This window comes from Felis catus, chromosome B1 (assembly GCF_018350175.1).
Source record: "Felis catus isolate Fca126 chromosome B1, F.catus_Fca126_mat1.0, whole genome shotgun sequence".
Taxonomy (NCBI): Eukaryota; Metazoa; Chordata; class Mammalia; order Carnivora; family Felidae; genus Felis; species Felis catus.
The window spans coordinates 49,651,934-49,671,230 of record NC_058371.1 but is presented as its reverse complement, the minus strand read 5'-3'; the positions used below and the strand labels follow the sequence as shown (position 1 = coordinate 49,671,230).

Here is a 19,297-nt window from a genome sequence, read left to right as displayed (position 1 = left end):
AATTCCTCAACTAATTATTAACTGAATAAATGACTAGGAGGGTACAGAGGACCTGGAATGGCAGAGATTAGGAATGTGCTAGCGAACCCAAAGGAAATGAACCACAGGACAGCCAAAGAACTATGAGTGCTGTGCAGAAGGAGGGCAGCCTGAGTTTGAAAAGGGGTGGGTCTAACTCTTCTGCCAGGAGACCCAGGCCTGAGAGGTAGGCCCCCTGGTAGGCACCTGCCCCTCAAACCCTGTGTAGGAGCAAAGGGTTCAGGTTTGTGGTGGTGAAGGGACTGCAAAGGTCTGTCCTGTTGCTAGGTGACCAGTGGAAGTCATTTATCAGGAGTTGGTGAGAAGGGCACCTAAGTAGGCTGGGGGAACCAAGAAGGAGGCTTCTGACAGTGCTACTTTGTATTTCTGTCATACTTCACAGGTTGTGAAGAGCTTCTACAGAATGTTCTCATTTGCTCCCCCAACATATTGGTGAAGGGAGTATTAGTGTTGTGATTTACAGATGAGGAAATAGGCTGTGAGTAGGCACTGACCATGTGGTCTGAGGGCAGATCTGTGTTTTCCCTGCATCTCACTTAGTGGGAAGGAAGGCTGCAGGGCAGGGGAGGGGTTTCCCAAGGGTAAGCTTGTTGACTGATTCAGATCACTGAGGGATCTGGAAGATGAAGTTCTTGTTTTCTGGAATGGTGTAGGTGCATGAAAGTCAGGGAGGGGCCCAGAGAACTCCTGAGGGTCCCACCCAGCCCTGGAGTTCACCGAGGGCCACAGTGATTAGAACCCCTCCTCTCTCACAGGAGGATTTTGACTAGTGAAACATCAGACCAAGGTTTCTAGCTTCAGTCTCCTCCCTAGCTTTTCCCTCTCTAGAATGTGGAAGACAGTGCTACCCAGTTCCCTGCTTTCTGCAGTATGATAAATGGGGGTACATGGATGCCTCAGAGTATGCTGAAAGGACACTTCCCATTTTTCACAGTGGCTCCTGTTTATCATGGGATGAACACGCCGACCACTTTTACTGCTGTGAAGTCAAGCTCTCAGCGTTAGTTTCTCAAGTGTAAAGTAAGGAAAGGAGAGTTAGCTTCTCATTTCTGTGGCTCTTTGCAACTTTGAAGCCAACTAAGCTTGAGAATCTACGAGTCTCTGACAAATGTCCTCATGCTCTGACTTAGCGATGTCCTACATAAGGACCTGACCTAAGGAAGCGTCCTTGGTATGTGTGTGCTGAGGTTGAGCTTGGAGGACGCTCCTTGCAGGCAGAGCAGATTAAACAGCACAACACAGGATACAGCCCTCAGGTACGATAATAAAGGATGTGTTAAGTTAGCAATGATGCATCTGCCTAAGAAAATACTTTGTGGCTTCTAAAAGCATTTTTTATAGAATAGCATTTAATGATACAGTAAAACCTACACAAACTATTAAGTGAGAATTCATGATCCCATATTTGTAGAAACAGAAGTATGTAAATATGTATGTAGAAGAAAGCATGGAATGTTACATAGGAAAATTGGGTATCATCTCTGGGAGGCAGCGTTTTGCGTGGTTTGTTTTTCTTTGTGCTTATCAATATTTTCTAAATGTCCTACTAGACTGGCTATTACTTTTGTAAAAAGAAAAATTGTAGAAGTTACTTTAAAATGTTTCATCTACTTTAATGGATACTTCTGGACTCCTGCTGCATGTAGGGCGTTGTACTGAAAAGCTTCCTGATTACTCCAGATAGTGGATAAAGGACTCCCTGTCCCCTTTGCCTCCCCAGGAAAGGCAGCAGCATGGCCAGCGTGCTGTCCCGGCGCCTTGGTAAGCGGTCCCTCCTGGGAGCCCGGGTGTTGGGGCCCCCTGGGGCAGCCCCATCCTCGGAGCCTCAGACTGAGCTGCTTGAAGGGGCGGCTACCCAGCCCTTCCTCGCCTCTAAGGACACTTCCTGCCGGGAGCAGCCCAAGGAGATCCTCAAGGCTCCTGGCCCCTCGGGCCTCCAGCAGGTGGCCTTTCAACCTGGGCAGAAGGTAGGTTGATTCACGTGTGGCCAGGTGTCTGATCTCCCCAGGCTTGGGGCTGGCAGGCCAGCAGTGCCCTGAGCGACAGGCCACAAACTCTCTGGGCACCAGTTTGTACACAGACCTTTTACTTGTATCCCTGTGAGCCCTTGGGCAGCAGGCTTCTCTAGAGAACGAGCCATCGTTAGCAGACCCAGGACTCCTCCATGACAGTGCTGTCTGGTGTCTGTTATTCTGGACTTAGGCCTACTCAAAACCTCAGCTCAAAGCATGGTAAGAGCTCAGTTTCTCGTCTGCCTCTGCCTCAGTTTCCAGCTTGATAAAACAAGAATCTCAGGCTCATGAGAGACAGATAATATTTCATCTTTGAATCACCTTTAGACATTTGCAAGAGGCAAAGGTGTTTGTTAAGTCAGGATGACATTTGGATTTCCTTTTCTAGTGTTCCCTCCCCTTGTGGCAGGGCTCAGTCATCACCTGTACCTGATATTATCACCAGGTCCAAATGCATTGCCTTCTCAAAGGCCCATAAATAGAGACTGTACCTTCTACCTCCTTGCTGAGGCTTCTGTTGTCCAGGCCTCTCTTCCCATGATATAAGTTGACTTGCCAACTGCTAGGCACCCCTTGAGAGAAGTCAGCCTACCTCTCCACCCCTACTATCTAATCCTCAGGTAGACTTAGAATTCTCTGAAGGGAAAAATTCAGAGTGTGATCAATTCAAGGTAATAGTTGGAAATATATATAGGCAGCAGATATAAAGGACTTCAAAGGTAAGACGGAGTAAGACATCAGGAGGTTGGATACAGATTCCAAATTCATTTGGTTAGAGAATTTAATCCATTTACATTTAAAGTAATTATTGATAGGTAAGGACTTCTATTTTGTTAATTGTTTTCTGACTGTTTTGTAGTTCCTTTCTTCCTCTTGCTGTCTTTTTTTTTTATGAATTGTTGATTTTTTTGTAGTCATATAGTTCGATTCCCTTCTCTTTTATCTTTTGCGTATCTACTAGAGGTTTTTTTCTTTCTGGTTACCATGAAGCTAACAGAAAACATGGTTATCACAGTCTATTTCAAGATGATAACAAGCTAACTGTAATTGTACATGGATTCCATGATCAGAAAATAATTCCAGAAAATGGCATGTTTGCTCTCTCCATCTAGAGAGTTTATACAGATCTGTTTTGGGAAGAACTGATCCACTGTGGCTAATTTGGGTGCCCAGGTGGGAGCAGGTACTTGAGCTGGGAACATGTACTTGAATTAAAAATGAGTCAGAGATAGGGGCACTTGGGTGGCTCAGTTGGTTAAGCATCCAACTTCAGCTCAGGTCATGATATCATGGTTCATGGGTTTGAGTCCCATGTCCGTCTCTGTGCTGACAGCTCAGAGTCTAGAACCTGCTTCACATTCTGTATCTCCCTCTCTTTCTGCCCCTCCACTACTTGTGCTCTATCTCTCTCTGTCTCAAAAATGAATTTAAAAAGTTAAAAAAATTAAAAAAATGAGTCATGGAACTAGTTTGTGGCAGGTGGATCCTGGCTCTCACAACTGGGGGCATATGGCATAAGAACTACCAAGTACTGACCACTGGTTGCTCTTTTTTTCCCCCCTCAGGTTTATGTGTGGTACGGGGGTCAAGAGTGCACAGGACTAGTGGAGCAACATAGTTGGGCAGAGGACAAGGTGACTGTCTGGCTTTTGGATCAGAAGTTACAAATCTGCTGTAAAGCGGAGGAGGTGTGGCTGGCTGAGCTGCAGGGCCCCATTCCCCAGGCACCAGCCTATAGGCCTGTCTCCAGGAACATTGATGTCCCAAAGAGGTTTGTGTGGGAGCGCTTGGGCTCTGGGCTCTGGAAGTCATGTGGGTGGTGAGGTACGGGGTTGTGGGACATCTTGTGATGGGAAAGGAATGTGAAAGTCCTAGCTGTCTAGTTGTCAAGATACTGGACAGATGGGATACAGAGAGGGGGCATCCTTTCAAACAAACAAACAAACAAACAAACCCAGAATGGCGTCTTTTCTTCCCTGTAACTCTGTTATGAGTGGTATATCTTTGGCATGGCTAAGGGCTATTTTTGCCCCTTCATTCTTAAATTAAAATTAGTAGTTTTTCATGATGAAAGACGGGAAAAATGGCTTAGATCAGGAGTCAGCCAACTTGCTCTGAGTGGGCCAGATAGTGAATCATGTAGTGTGTGGCCCAACCAGTCTTTGTCCCAACTACTTAGCTCTGCTGTGGCAGTGTGAAAACAGCCACAGACAGTACACAAAGGGCATGGCCGTGCTCCAATAAAATGTTACCTATGGACACTCAGATTATAATTTTATCTAATTTTCTTGTGTCACATATCAAGAGAGAATTCTTTTATTTTTAGGACCATATAACAATTGTGCCACTCTTAGCTTATGAGCTGTATAAAAATAAGCAGCAGAGCACTTTTGTCCCACAGCCCATAGATTGCTGACCCCTGGCTTAGATCTTCAAAACCGCTGATGAGTGAAGAATGCCTGTTTTGCTTTAGAATTTTATGATACAATTTTTCCCCAAGAATGAATGAATATATATATATATATATACAAGGCAATGTATAAGACTTGTAAGACTAAGAAGGAAAATCGGCCAGTGGGGATTGCCGTATGTTCAGGGTGTACAAGTAGTCAAGCCCCATTCCATTATTTCTGTGTCTGTCTGTGGGTACTCCCCTTGTTGACAGCATATCCAGTGTCTTCAGACCAGACCAGAGCAATAGTATTTGCTTGTGAATTCAGTAGAACGCTGGTAAAGAAATTGTTTTGTTATTCTATGGAAATAAAAATTCAAAGATCACACACAAAAAGGGGATGCTAATATGTTTACTATATTACTAGTCTTGGTTTAGCTGCCTCAAACATGGTCCCAGATTTCAGTGGATCTGAACTGTAAAGAAAGAATTAATATAGTCCTTTGAAATAGATGAGCCACCTAGAAATTTACTTCAGAATAACTTTTCATACATTGGCCGTAACTTATAGACAGCTCTAAGTTTATTTCCACATAATGTTTGTTTGGATTTTTAAAAGTCCATATGGATTTTTTAACATATGGATTTAAAAAAATTACATGTAAAATTTTATAGACCTCTGGTTTCTAAGCATTGAGATTTACACCAGGAGATTTGGTGTTTCTGGTTTACTTGCTCATTGGCTTGTGTACTACGTTCAGGAGCTATCAGAACACCTCATCATTTTTCTTAAGGGGAAGGGAAAAGAACTGGTTAGTGTAATTGCACCTTTCTTAAATTTCAATAGAAGATGAGGAAAGGAGGGTAATTTTAGTGCCTTCGAATTCCAGCAGGCGTCTTTTATCCCTGTGGTTGATTTTATTGCTTTTGCTCTTCTTCCTTTCCCCAAGTAAAATTCTCAATTTTAAGCCACAGTTAGAGTTACAAAGTGAATTTCGGGGACAGTGGCGCTGCCTCCAGGTGTCAGCAATGGCATGGGGACCGACCTGCTTGCATTGGAGTTGACTGATACTAGAAATGCAATTCAGAATGGGTATTTTTCATGAAGAATGAGGAGAGAGACCTTCATGCTTTAGTTAGCACGCACACTGGCTGAGTGGAGTGGAGGTATAGAAGGGACAGTCCAGAAGTGCAAGCCGATCATGCTACCCGCTGTGTCAGGAAGTAACCTTTGGCATTTACCCACTTCAATCCAGGAAGTCGGATGCAGTGGAAATGGATGAGATGATGGCGGCCATGGTGCTGACGTCCCTGTCCTGCAGTCCAGTCGTGCAGAGCCCTCCTGGGGCTGAGGCCAACTTCTCTGGTGAGGAAGGGGTCCCTGGTGGGTACTGGGTGTGGCACAGGCCTGCCACTAACTGCCTCTGCTTAGACCAGCCAATTGCCTGGCAGTAGGATTTCCGGAGTCTCTTCTCACTTGCATCTCAGACTGGCTGAGTGGCATTGAGTTAGATGCTTCCATTCTTTTTCTTCAGTTTCCTCAGCTGGGGAGGAGTTTCCTGGTGCATTGTGAAGATGATTGAGCATGAGGCTGAGCCACACTGGCCACTCGAGTAAGTTCTTCTATGGGAGTAAGTGAGTGAGGCACTTTGGTGGGGGCCTGAACAAGGCCAGTAGAGGAATATTTAGTTCACAGAGAAACTTACTAAATGGTCCCCTAGTGGCCTCAGAAGATTCATGCCCCCATTCCAAGTGCCTAATTCAGCCTTGTAAATTAGTGCGGGCCTACAGGCCAAGGACCTGGAATAAATGAGCTGAAGTCTAACAAATCCAATTGCTTAACACAGAGCAATAGTATGACTTCACAGCAAATTCCTGAATTAAAAGAAAATCCTTCTGGTGCGACCCCTAAAATATATATGATCAGTAATATGGGAGGAAGAAGGGTTGCCTTATGTTAGTAGTTTGACCAGACTGATAGTGAACCTGAAGTTGTTTTTGAACTTCATTATAGGGCTGGCCTAACTTACTCCCAGGGAATAACTTTTCTTCATTGGTGACATCTAACTGAATTGTAGGCTACTTAAAAGCTTACAGGAAAATATGAGTTAGCTGTGAACACTTGTCAGGAGGAAAGTGGCCTTTGCAAGTATCCCTCATAAGGAATTTCCCTAGATAGAAGGTAAATTGAAAGGTGTGGTAAAGCAGGCTCACTTCCTTCACCCAGAGCCTGCCAGACGGCACCTATGTGTGAAGCTGAGCATTGCACACCTGCTCTGTTAGTGCCTGGGAGCTGCACAGGCAAAATGGGGAGGAAAGGAGCCAACTTTAAGTTTTTTAGGAAATTCCACAAGTTTCGGAGATCCAGGAGGAAGATCAGGAAAGTGTCATAAAGGCAAAGAAAATCATTGACTCCAATTCCCATCAGGTCGTGTGCGTCTTGTGTGTGTATCATACATAAGTACACGTTCACACACACACCCCAGCACCAACATTAGACACATCTAACTGATAATATGCCGTGATCCTGATATCTTAAATCCCAGTTTGACAGACATTTTTAATGGTCTATTAAAGATTTTTTTTCCATTACAATATATTTCTGATCTTATGGTTGAAGTCAGTGGAAAAATAAGGTTCCTTGGCAGCTAATTATATTGAAGTATTTTGCCAGGTGAGGTCTATGCCTTGCTGTAATAATCACGGGTACTATTTGCACAGAAACCACGTATTCTCTTTGTTCTCTGTACTGTTGGGATGGCTGTGTGTGTGTGTGTGTGTGTGTGTGTGTGTGTGTGTGTGGAACAGAGGGAATTCTACACATTTCTGAGAAATTCACTGTAAACTCTCATAGCTGTGCATTTGCAGAGGAGCGCTTTGTTTTCACGGTATAGAAAATCTGTTACCCTTGCCCTAGAAGATCTTATGATCTAAGGTAGAGTCATTTATGTTTATCTTATAACATAGAGATTAATGTATGATACTACATTTTTCTTTTGTTTTTTGTTTTTCTCCCATTGTATGTCAAATTGCCAGTTCCAGTGTTTGAGCCATTTGGGCAGTTCCTGTGTGGAAGCCTGCTGTACTATAGGTTGAACCTGCCATTTGACCTGCCCTTTTTCTCCAGAGGCCTGGTCACACTAGATGCAGCATTCTATTCCCTGGCCTGTCTCTCCCTGATATACATGTGTGGGCCTTGGACCTGTTGGCCCATTGGTGGCTTCTGAGTTCTTCCCTGAAGGGTTATCCTGTTTTAAGCCCTACATGTGCATGTTTTCAAGACATGGGTCACTTCAAACTGGGTTTTCAAGAAGTCATAGCTTTGAGACTTGACAGTGATACTTAGGGAGGGAAGAGTTCCTCCATCCCATTCTCTTCATTTGGAGGAGAGCCTGCCTTGGAAACACGGAATGCTGGGAATTTCAAATGTCTAGATTAGCCTAGAAGCAGGCTAATCGAGCTTGGGAATCGAGCAAGATGAGAGAAAAGCATTAGGGTTTTTATCCTGACCATAAGGGATGTAGTAGTTGACCTTAGAATCCAGGGTAGGGCAGCTGTTTGGAATGGCTACCCATGCCAGCAGGTGGGACTTTAGGGGACATGGCCATCATATGACACATGTCACAGTTACCCGCTACCCCCTTCTCTTGCTATTTCTGTGTCTCAAAATTTCACATTCTCCTGTACTATAAATTAATCTGGATTTATGGCCTAGTCATGGAGAGTCTAGGTTGGATCTAAAGCAGCAACAGGCAGTTGTTTGTTTGTTTGTTTTAAATGTTTATTTATTTTTGGGGCAGAGAAAGAGGGGGACAGAGGATCCCAAGTGGGCTCTGCTCTGACAGCAGCGACCCCCATGCAGGGCTTGAACTCATGAGATCATGACCTGAGCCGAAGTCTTGTGCTTAACCAACTGAACCACTCAGGCGCCCAAGACAGGCAGTTTATAAACTGAAAATTGCACCTGTCTCCCTGTGGTCTTCTTCCTGTCTAGACGCACCACTGGGAGCAGGGGAGTGGGTTCGGGGCTGTGTTGGATGGAAGGGCCTCCCCGTCAACTCGTGATTAGTTTGAACTGGCTTTGCCACTCCATGGTGGGGCAGGGGGAACCCTAAAACCTCTCATTTCTGAGCTCTGGTAAAAGGATCCCTGCTCTACACTACTGGCCATTTCTTACCACAGCCACGTGGGTAATCATTAACCGGCAGACACACACTGCAACTTTGTTTTATGTATTATTAATAGAAAGATAACGAACTCTCAGGAGTTCGTCTTTCCTTCTCCAGATGTGTTGCTTGTGGATAAAAGCAGGAGTCATAGTCTAGTAAATGTCACACCTCTTGTAGCCATAAGAGCTGGTGCAACTGTTTTTTCACGTGCAGGTTTTGAGGGCCTTCCTGTGTTTAAATTCTTGAAAGGCATTTTTCAAGAAAGCCTGGCCCAGAAGCCCTTAAGTTGGCCTTGCCATCTGACTCTGCTGCTGGAGGAAGGATCCCACATGAGATCCAGCAGGCTTGTGGTGCAAGTTCTCATCAACCCTTTCAGGCCTAGATGCAGGAGGAGGGGCTCTCCCTCCCCACACCCCACTCTCCTCCCTGCTTTTCTTTTTAACATATAAAGTGAGAAATACATTTTAATTAGGTTATCTTTCTATTAACAACACATAAAACGAAGTTACAGTGTGTGTATGGCGGTTAATGATTACCCACGTGGCTGTGGTAGGAAATGGCCAGTAGTGCAGAGCAGGGATCCTTTACTGGAGCTTAGAAATGAAAGGTTTTAGGGTCCCCCCCCCCGCCGCCACCCGCCCATGGAGCGGCAAAGCCAGTCAGAGCCAGAGCCAGGAATTGGATTCAGGAACCCAGACTGCAAACTAGAATTTCATGGTCTCTGACTGGGGCTGTTGGTCTGGATCTGGTGTAGACAGAGGTGTGCCAGAGGTGTCCCCTGCCTGGGGATAGTGTGTGAGCGCCCTCTGTCTTCTCTCTGGTCAGTTTCCCGCGCGGCCTGTGATCCTTGGAAGGAAAGCGGTGATGTGTCGGACAGTGGCAGCAGCACCACCAGCGGGCACTGGAGCGCGAGCAGTGGCATTTCTACGCCCTCACCTCCCCACCCCCAGGCCAGCCCCAAGTATTTGGGGGATGCCTTTGGTTCTCCCCAAACTGATAACGGATTTGAGACCGATCCGGATGCTTTCCTGTTGGATGAACCAGCTCCACGCAAAAGAAAGGTATGTGATGTGGTGTGGGGCTGACGTCAGCTTGGGGCTGGCTTTGGAGGGTATGGGGGGCCCCCCAGGTCCTGGGTGTTCTCAGGCTCCATCCCATTTCAGTTTTCCTTTGTTCCTCTGTTCCATCATGATATCCCCAGCAGCCCACTCCTCCTCTTTTATGCTTGTTCCTTTTCACCTCTGCCCTGATCCCTGCCCTCATTGCTGCTCTCACATAGGGCCTGTGTGTAAGGGCCTCTGGCAGGGTCTTACCCACAGCACGAAGCACTGGTGTTGGCAGTGGGACCGAATCCTGGGACCAGGCTCTCTGCCCCTGCCTGTCAGTTTCTCTGGTCCCAGGGAATCCCTTCCCTAGAGCCTTTTGTTGGCTTGTGTTTGAAGGCAGCTCACGTCTCCACTGGATGAGGGTGAGGAGCGGGGAGGGGAGGGGCACATCCCGATGCTCCCATCTTCCTTTCTCCTAGAACTCTGTGAAGGTGATGTACAAGTGCCTGTGGCCAAACTGTGGCAAAGTTCTGCGCTCAATTGTGGGCATCAAACGACACGTCAAAGCCCTCCACCTGGGGTAGGTATCAAGCCCGGGGCATCTTTGCCTAGAGACCCACTCGGGTGTTCCTCCAGCCTGCCACCCACAGCCAAGAATGGTTCTGAGAAAACGATTTGCTGAGAATACCACCTGGTGCCTATCCCCGACCCCTGTGTCTGGCAAAATAGCCTGTTGGAAAGAGATCTGTGCTTGGAAGGGAAGACCCTCTTCTCATGGTGAATGATGACGCCATTCATGGGGAAGGAGCGCTGCCCATCCTGTGGACGTGTCTTCCTGCCTCACTGTAGGGGGCAAGATGTTTGAATTCTGGGTAGAAATTGGGTAATTTGACGACACCTCATTGCGGGTTCTGCACCTTGCTTCCCCTCAGGGAGCTGGGCTCCATTAGCTCTGACTCCCCGGAGCCAGAGCTGCTCAGGGAGGTAGAAGATGACCCCCCAGCCCTCTCCCTTGTGGAGAGAGCATGACCACAGGTAGGTAGGGACCGGAGGGGACCCGGGGCAGAGCCAGATGACTGTTGCAGGAAGAGAGACACGTTCTGTGAGAGGAGGAGCCTGAGGTGCCAGGAAAAACCGTGTTCAAGCACGTAATCCTCTATGACGCCTTCTGGCGTCCCAGGACAGGGCCTTCTGGGTGTTCTCGCGGGCTCCTTCCCTGACTTATTGGGTGGGCCTGGGCAAGTGCTCTTCCCTCTTCTGCCATGCATTTCCCGAGGCAACTTGTTCCTGACCCTCACTGCATCTCCTTCCCTCACAGAGACACTGTGGACTCCGACCAGTTCAAGCGGGAGGAGGATTTCTACTACACAGAGGTGCAGATGAAGGAGGAAGCTGCCGCTGGTGCCCCCACAGCTGACCCAGCCCCAACCCCCAGCATGACCAGCCCGCCCCTTGCTCTCCTCCCACCACCTCCTCCCAAAACCCAGTCCTCAGGCCCAGAACACCCTGGCCTGGAGTCTTATCTGCCCTCTGGTGCTCTCAGCAAGTCAGCTCCTGGCTCCTTCTGGCACATTCAGGCCGACCATGCATACCAGGTATGAGGCTGGGGCACATTGGGAGCTCAGCCGTGTGGCCGTAAAGGCTGTTTGGTGTCTGACATGTCACTGGCCAGCCTGATCACAGGCCACTGACCACCCTGACCGAAGGCTGAGCCCTTTGCCTAAATTGCTGATCTCTAGCTTCTATAAAGAGGGAAAGACAAATGACTTCACACTCAACAAATGTGGGAATTCCAGAGTTCTGCATCAGTGGCTGTCATGAGTAGTCACTAGAATCTGGCTGAATCCCTGAGTAACCAGGTGGATGGATTTGGACTGGGGAATCGTTACATCACTGGTTATAAAAGTGGATGGAATAGTGCAGTTGGGTTGCCCAGAGTAAATCTGTAACTTCTCTAAAATTGTGTTACATTAACAACCAATCCAGCACCCTTTGTTTTGAATACCTACCGTGTGTCAAACATTGGGCTAAACTTTTTTTTTTTTTTTAATTTTTTTTTTCAACGTTTATTTATTTTGGGGACAGAGAGAGACAGAGCATGAACGCGGGAGGGGCAGAGAGAGAGGGAGACACAGAATCGGAAACAGGCTCCAGGCTCTGAGCCATCAGCCCAGAGCCCGACGCGGGGCTCGAACTCACGGACCGCGAGATCGTGACCTGGCTGAAGTCGGACGCTTAACCGACTGCGCCACCCAGGCGCCCCTGGGCTAAACTTTTTAAATAGAATAAGACATAGTCCCCAACCAACCTTGTGAAATGCATGGTTTAGCTGGAGAGAGAAATAAATATGTAAGTTTGATTGAGTATAATGAGTGGTCAAAGTACCTTACGAGAGGCATGAGAAATTGCTGTGGGCACAGGAAGAATCATGCTGTTATGCCCACGTAGCTGGGAAAGTTGTCATGGAGGGGGTTACATGTAGGATGGTCCACATAGGTACTCTGAACACACAGTTTGCTTTCTGGCATTTTTTTCCTTAAAATCCTTTTATGCCTTCAGCTTGGTTTTATCAGACTCTAGGGTGATTTACACGTTAGTAATTAAAAAGCAGTGCTCTCAGTCAGACGGCCTTCACAAAATGAGCCAGCTCTCTTTCTCATTAGAATGAGTGGCTGCCTGGTTAGTTTATGTTTGGCCAACTTCAGGAGGCCCTTCGGGCAGCTGGCTGACCCTGCAAGTTGGGACCTATAGAGGGCGGCTGCATCCGGGCTTCCAGGAGAGTGTTGCTGCTTCCCAGTGGTTGCCTGGGGACATCATATACTTGGTGCAGCAACACCACCTGTGCTCAGAAGGGTTTTGGACTGCTTCAGGGAACTGCCTGTAGCATGTTCTTGGTAGGTGAGCCAGCTGAGAAGCTAATCCACTGTGATGATTCAGTCATGGGGCTGGCCTGAAGACCAGCTCTCAGAGAAGGGATCCAGCAAACAACTGGAGCCAGGGACTAAGGAGGGTATCAGAGTTGGGCTTGCTCTGCCGGGAGCAGAGTATTCGCGTGCACCCCCGTCTTTTCCTCTTGGAGGCCCATACTCTGTGGCGGACCGTGAAGTCGCAGGGAACATGGGCGGACTTGCTAGCTGCCTGACTGGGCTCCAGGCTGACCTGCTGTCGTCTCTGGCAGGCTCTGCCATCTTTCCAGATTCCTGTGTCGCCACACATCTACACCAGTATTAGCTGGGCTGCTGCCCCCTCCACGGCCTCCTCCCTCTCTCCGGTGAGTGTGCCTATCTCTGAGCCCGTGGGCCCCCCTGGGGGTAAGCCTCCGCATGTTACCAGTGCTGGAGGCCATCTCCCCGCACTTGCCTCCAGTGCCCAAACTTCCTGAAGGCCCCCATACACTCTCCCCCTTGCTTGCCCTCCCTAGTGGGTCACAGCCCTCCTAGGAGGTGCAAGGAGTGTGTCTGCAGAGGAGAAGCCAGATAAAGCAAGTTTACTGCCTAGGAAGTCACCAGGCGGGTCTGCAGTCAGTGCCCTATTGAGCTCTGAGTGTGGGTGGGTGCTCGTTAAGGTTTCAGTGTGGAGAGAGAGGAGGGCAGAGAATATGGAGGAGGTGGGGAGGATGAGGGGAGGAGCATGAAAGAAGATGGGTGCTAGTGGGGGCACTGGGAGGACCGTGGCCTTAGGTGGCTTGCCTCTGAGCTAAAATAAATCAGATGTCCTTTTGAACCACCCATAGTGGTCGTGGTCTTAAATATCGCCTACAGGAAGGCATCACACATTGTCAAACCTGGGTGCCTGAAGGTGGCTTTCAGGCAGCACAGTCCCTCCCTCGTCCCACATGTGGTAACTCCATCTAAACCTGCAGGGAGCAGCCCACCAGGAGGCCAGGTCAAGAGCCTCCCCTGTTCGGGGCACTCATTCTTTCCAAAATGTGATTTAAAGGCCTGTCCCTCACTCTGCAGCCTTTCCTCCCTACCTGGCCCCTGCTCACCTGTGCCTGGAATATCTTACCAGGGAAGGCCTCCTGCCCTCCTGCCACAAAGAGGGGCTTGGCGGGTGTGGCTGACTTTCCGGTGGGATGGTTGTCTCTCCTTTTGCTTCTGCCCTCATGCCCTTGGCCTGTGCTTACGGCCTCTCTCTCTCCCCATGGCCAGGTCCGGAGCAGGTCACTAAGCTTCAGTGAGCCCCAGCAGCCTCCACCTGCAATGAAATCCCACCTGATTGTTACTTCTCCACCCCGGGCCCAGAGCAGCGCCAGGTGAGACAGTTTACTCCGTGGCCTCCCTTCTGGCTTCTGTCCTCACTGTCCCCACTATAAGTGTGGGTTCTGAGTCCACCAACCCTAGTCTCCTGGGTTAGTTCCCCCAGGGTGGCTGGGGGTGAGGGGGTGGGGGTGGATGCAGGGGAGGGTAGATGCAGGGGCGGAGGCCTTTGCTCCTCTGGCCCCTTGGCTCTTGCCCTGCCAGCCTCTGCTGGTTTGCTCAGCCTCTCGCCTGGCCACTGTCCAGGTCTGCAGCCACCACTGCATGTCTGTATCCTCCTTACTCTTTTTTGCCAGGAAAGCCCGTGGGGAGGCTAAGAAGTGCCGCAAAGTGTATGGCATCGAGCACCGGGACCAGTGGTGCACGGCCTGCCGCTGGAAGAAGGCCTGCCAGCGCTTCCTGGACTGAACCCGCCCTGCCACCGGCTCATCCTCCCTGCTCCCTGCCCCCACCGGCAGCCAGACCGCGAAAGACAGACGCGTCCCACGCCCTCTGCAGAAACCTAAACGATAAAGAGTGGACATTGGGAGTTTGGGTTCTATTGGCTAAGGTTTAATACGTAAAACATTTCCCCCCTCCCTTTTGGGAACATTTGAGTTTTTAAAAGAAGAAAGGAAAATACTCCCCCCGCACCCCTAAAATAGGAGAGAGCCGAAACTGACCAAGGGTATTCTGCAGTGAACCAGAGACCAAAGAATTAATTACCCTCTCTTTCCCACGTCTCTGTCTAGGGGATTAGTTTGCATGTATCAAAAGAAGGAACAGCTCATTCTGTTTTCCTGCTGAGTTGGTGAATTCTTTGCTTTCTCAACTCTTCCAGAAGGGACTGTGAGCAAGATGAATTTACTTTTCTTAAAAAAAAAAGAAAAAAAAGAAAAAAAAGTTTCTGGCTGATGACTCCGGAGAGCAGGACCTGCTGTGGTTGGTGGGGGGATAGTGGGGGTATCTGTGCACTTTTTAAGGTGCAGCCAGCCCCTCTTCTCCACCCGAATCCAGGAGAAGGGAGAGCCTGTCCTCACCGAGCAGCTTCTATGGAAGTAAAAGGAAAACCCTTTCTTGATGACAACTGTTTGAATCTGGGTTCTCTCTGAAGTTGGGTTGCATCCCAACAAGTATTGTATGGCTTCTTCTTAAAGCCCAGACTAATAGGTTTTTAAAGACTGTCCCCAAATAGCTGAGCCAAAAGGCTATACGAATTCACTTTTTGAAATGTGGCAGTTAAACACTACCTTGATCATTCTTTCCTCTGTTCCTTGAGGAAACATTGGAGGGTTTTAGTGTTCGCGAAAGCCCTCTGCTGTTACCTGAGTGAATAAACTCCCTCTTGATGTTCCTCCCTCCAGTTATGGAGGTGACACCTTTAAAACACTTTGTTTTCTTTTCCCAGTGTATTCAGAAGCCTTTTATCTGATTCAAGTTCCCTTTTATTTGGGTGAGAGACCCCACCCCCACCCCTGTGCCGGTTCCTCTTTGTCTCTGGCTTTACCTGGGATTTTCCTATTCCCTCCGAAGGCTGCAGTTGGGGCTGGCGTGGGGGATGGAGAGAAAAATAAAAAAAGGAGAGAGAAAGGTAAGTGGCAGCTTGCCCCCATGTTGGAGCGAGAGTTGGCAGGTTCCCGAGTTTTAGGTTGGGTCAGAGGGCCTGGGAGAATGTGATAGGACAGGACTCTGCCATCAATGCAGGAGGTCTCTGGAATTTTATCAGTGTTGGTCCAGTTCCTGAGATGGGAGGGTCAGTTTGATGTGGTGTGACCTTCTCAGAGGTATCTGCTGAGCACCATTTCTTGCCTGCAGGTGGGAGGGGGAAAGTTAACTCTGAAGAACTCTCTGGAGGAGGGGTTGGGTTAGCAGCTCCTAGTGCTTTAGCCCTCGTTTCTGGAGGCCTGAAGAACTGAGAGCAGCCTGGATTGCATTGCTTGGGAAGTAAATATGCAAAACTATTCTTGTTGATGAGGGAGATGTGGATGGGGAGCTTGGGGCCCTGCCGATCAGTGCTTAACTAGGACCAGACAAACTGAGACCTCAAGGGAGGGCATGTTTTGTTTTGGGGCTTCCCTTTCTTTTAAGCCTGACTTGTTTGGGAGTTCGTCAGGCCGGCATGAGCATGGCCACTCGGTGCCCAGCTGTCTGGGGTCCCAGTACTGCACTTATATCCCTGAGGTCGGGGGCTCGAGAATCCCACCAGACCACCTATCCTGGGGCTGGGCAGCAGCGTCCGTCCCCTGGCTGTAACCAGGCCATCCTCTCTTACTCCCAGGTGGAGATACTGACCTACTGAGGATCCTTTGGCCACTGCATGTGGGACTTGTGCAGGTGCTTGTCAATCTGTGACACAAAGAGTATTAGAAAACCTGCCAACCTTAGAAGCATGGTGTTGTGAAGGGTGATAGTGACCCGGGTTTGGTGATGGAGGGAAAGACACTCATTCATAGGTGTCTTTGGTGGTAATGGGGTATATTTTTATAACGTAGTAAAAAAAAATGTGGAATCTGTCCCTAAATCTAGAAACCAGGCCAGCAAGAGGTGGCCCAGTGTCCTTCTTCCTGTCCCTTCTGCCGCCCTGAGAATTAAAAGCTGATGGCAGGTTGTGGATTGTCCTGACTGCTCACTTCCCTCGTTCATCTTCAGATCTTCTTGGTGAGGGGAGGGAGCTTCTGAGACGTGAGGACTCTGCCCAGCAGCGTCCTCCCCTCTCTTAATCAGGCTCTTGTTGAGTCTTGTCTTCAGAAAAGCTGTTTTCATTTTCCCCCTCAGTTTGGACCGTGTCGATATAACTGGACAGCAAGACTTCCTCTAAGTGAGGTAGGCTTCTCATGTCCTTGGTACACAGGGCAGAAAAGGAAGAGGAGAAACAAGAAATGGATGAAACAGTTTAAAAACTGAGGTGGCTTTTTTTTTTTAATGTTTTATTTTGGTGCAGCTTTCCCCTATCTGTATTTGCTCCTCTCTCCTTTTCCATGGTGATGGCCTCCTCTAGCCTCTGCCCTCTCGCTCCATCTTGTGGCTGTTGTGTTCTTGACATGTGGTCTGTCCTTGGGGTTGCCCCGTTTGTTCTTCTCGGAGGGTGGGGGTGGCTTGTGAACTGATCAGCAATTTTGCCTGTTGTCTACATCTTTGTGTCTCTCCCTGCTTCCCAGCCCACCTGGGCAGCAGAATCTGATAGGTCAGGTGCCACAGGAGTGCATTTGAAACTAACAGGACTGATTTTTGAAAGAAGTGATGTTGGGAAACCCATTTATTCCAGGGATGTTGACCCTATTCAAAGTATTTCTTGGAATTTACCTTTGGAGTCTGTGGTGCCTGCTTGGAATAGCCTTAATGATACTAAATCTGTACCTATGCTCATTCAGTGCGGAGTCTGGTGAATGACGTCTGTGGTCAAGTGAGATCACAGGCGCAAAGCTCATGGATGGACCAGTGAGGAAAATAGCTTGGATTTATGTGGTTCTTAAGCTGGCTGTGAAAGCAGGTTTGTAATTTCAGAGAGTGTTTTGAGTGATAGCCACATTGTGATTCTAAGCCTATAGCTTGACTCCTTGGAGGACATTATTAATTTGGATGTGGAAACTCTGATTTGTTTGAAGAAATCTGTCCTGTTACTTTCTGGACCTCCCAGGTTCTGACTTTACCAGGGGCCAAAAAGAAAAAAAAAAAAAAAAAGAAAGAAAAAAAAGAAAAGAAAAGAAAAAAAAAACAAAGGAAAAATGGAGAGAGAGAAGAGGGAGATAAATCCCATCTGTGAATTTGTCTTATTGGCGCCTTTTCCCCCAGCTGTCTTCCAAGTATTATTTTTACTGTTAAAAATTTTTTTAAAAAAATGTGAAATGTAATGTTTTTACAGCAACAATATGAAATATATTTTATAAGGAATAAAATGGTACATTGTCTGATTTAATGTGTGCCTGTCCCTCTACCCCTTCCCCCTACAAAGGATAAGATTACTGTTGTTCTTTTTTTTTTTTTTTTTAATTTAAAAAAATTTTTTTTTCAATGTTTATTTATTTTTGGGACAGAGAGAGACAGAGCATGAACGGGGGAGGGGCAGAGAGAGAGGGAGACACAAAATTGGAAACAGGCTCCAGGCTCTGAGCCATCAGCCCAGAGCCCGACACGGGGCTCGAACTCACGGACCACGAGATCGTGACCTGGCTGAAGTCGGACGCTTAACCGACTGCACCACCCCAGGCGCCCCAAGATTACTGTTGTTCTTGGTGTTAAACAAATGGTGGCATGTGGGCAAAGCGTACACATTCATTCATTCATTCATTCATTCATTCATTAGCTTATAATAACGATAGGGACCAGGGTCCAGGCCAAGTGCATACATGAATAACCAAGTGCTGACCTAAATAATGCAATGAGAGAGTTACTACTACTATTCCCATTTTACAGATGAGAAGAGGGAAGCACAGAAGTCAAATAACTTACCCCAGGTCATAAACTGTGAAATAACGGCACTAAGATTGTAATCCAGGTAGGAACCATTTTATATACTGCTTGTATTGACAGTGGGGAGCGTGTTCTTGGCTATATCCCTTAGTTGGTTGAGGAGTTTGCAAATGACTTAGGAAAAAATAAGTCCTTTTCTGCTTATGGGATGGGTTCTGACTTCAGGGAACAATACGGGACACTCCCCGAGTTCTTTGATTCCACGTACTGTGATGGCCCAAATGGCTAGTTAAAAGCTGGCCTACGTGGGAAGCAGAGAGCAAACTCCCATCCTTGTGCACTGGGGCTGCTTTAAGCAGTTTTAGCTTCCGGGACCATAGGCGTCTCTGGGAGCAGGATCTGGAGACCCCTAAAAGGCCCTGACGGTGAGAGTGGTGTGCCCCTAGACCCAGGGGCTGGATTACATCACTCAAGCCCAGCAGCATGTAAAGCTGGTATGAGGGTGGCCATTTTCCTTACCTCGTGGTAGAGCACAGGGCTTCTTTTGCCCCGTTTTCCCTTGTCCCCTGCCTCCCAAGAAAAGTCCCAGTAGAATCTATTGCTCCACTGCCGTTTGCCCAAGCTCCTCTACATCACTTGTGACTCTGGGCTACATATTCTCAATTTGTACTTCCCAGGCTCACCTTTATGGCTGTATGCACAGACTCCCTAACTTTCCAGCTTCTAGTTGGGTTTGACCCACAGGTGACAGACTGGGGTTTGAAGGGCTGGAGGACAGAGAAATTGGGGGATTGCATCACCTAGCCCTTCCTGCAGTGTCTGAATGGCTAAGGTTCCCTACTGAGAGCTCAGCAGGGCCCTCCAGTTCTCCAGCAGAGCTCCTTACCCTCCTGACTGATTTCCCATCACCTAGTATACACTCTAGACATTTGAGTCTCCTCAATTGCCCTGTCTGGGTGCACCATATGTTTCTTCGCCTGACAGTTACACC

At 48.1% G+C, this 19,297-nt stretch overlaps 1 protein-coding gene across 2 annotated transcripts in view; it reads left to right on the top strand.

Moving 5' to 3' along the window:
• The window catches only part of ZNF395 (zinc finger protein 395), a 44,302-nt gene extending 26,495 nt beyond the window's left edge, over positions 1 to 17,807 (top strand). For both annotated transcript variants that reach the window (XM_045055613.1, XM_023252631.2), the window contains exons 2-10: positions 1,760 to 2,006; positions 3,617 to 3,822; positions 5,700 to 5,809; positions 9,438 to 9,673; positions 10,138 to 10,238; positions 10,977 to 11,253; positions 12,837 to 12,929; positions 13,810 to 13,913; positions 14,214 to 17,807. In XM_045055613.1, coding sequence (XP_044911548.1) covers positions 1,773 to 2,006; positions 3,617 to 3,822; positions 5,700 to 5,809; positions 9,438 to 9,673; positions 10,138 to 10,238; positions 10,977 to 11,253; positions 12,837 to 12,929; positions 13,810 to 13,913; positions 14,214 to 14,325 — 1,473 coding nt within the window. In that variant the 5' untranslated portion in view covers positions 1,760 to 1,772 and the 3' untranslated portion in view covers positions 14,326 to 17,807. The remainder of the gene's footprint in view (positions 1 to 1,759; positions 2,007 to 3,616; positions 3,823 to 5,699; positions 5,810 to 9,437; positions 9,674 to 10,137; positions 10,239 to 10,976; positions 11,254 to 12,836; positions 12,930 to 13,809; positions 13,914 to 14,213) is intronic.
• The last annotated feature ends 1,490 nt before the right edge of the window (positions 17,808 to 19,297 follow it).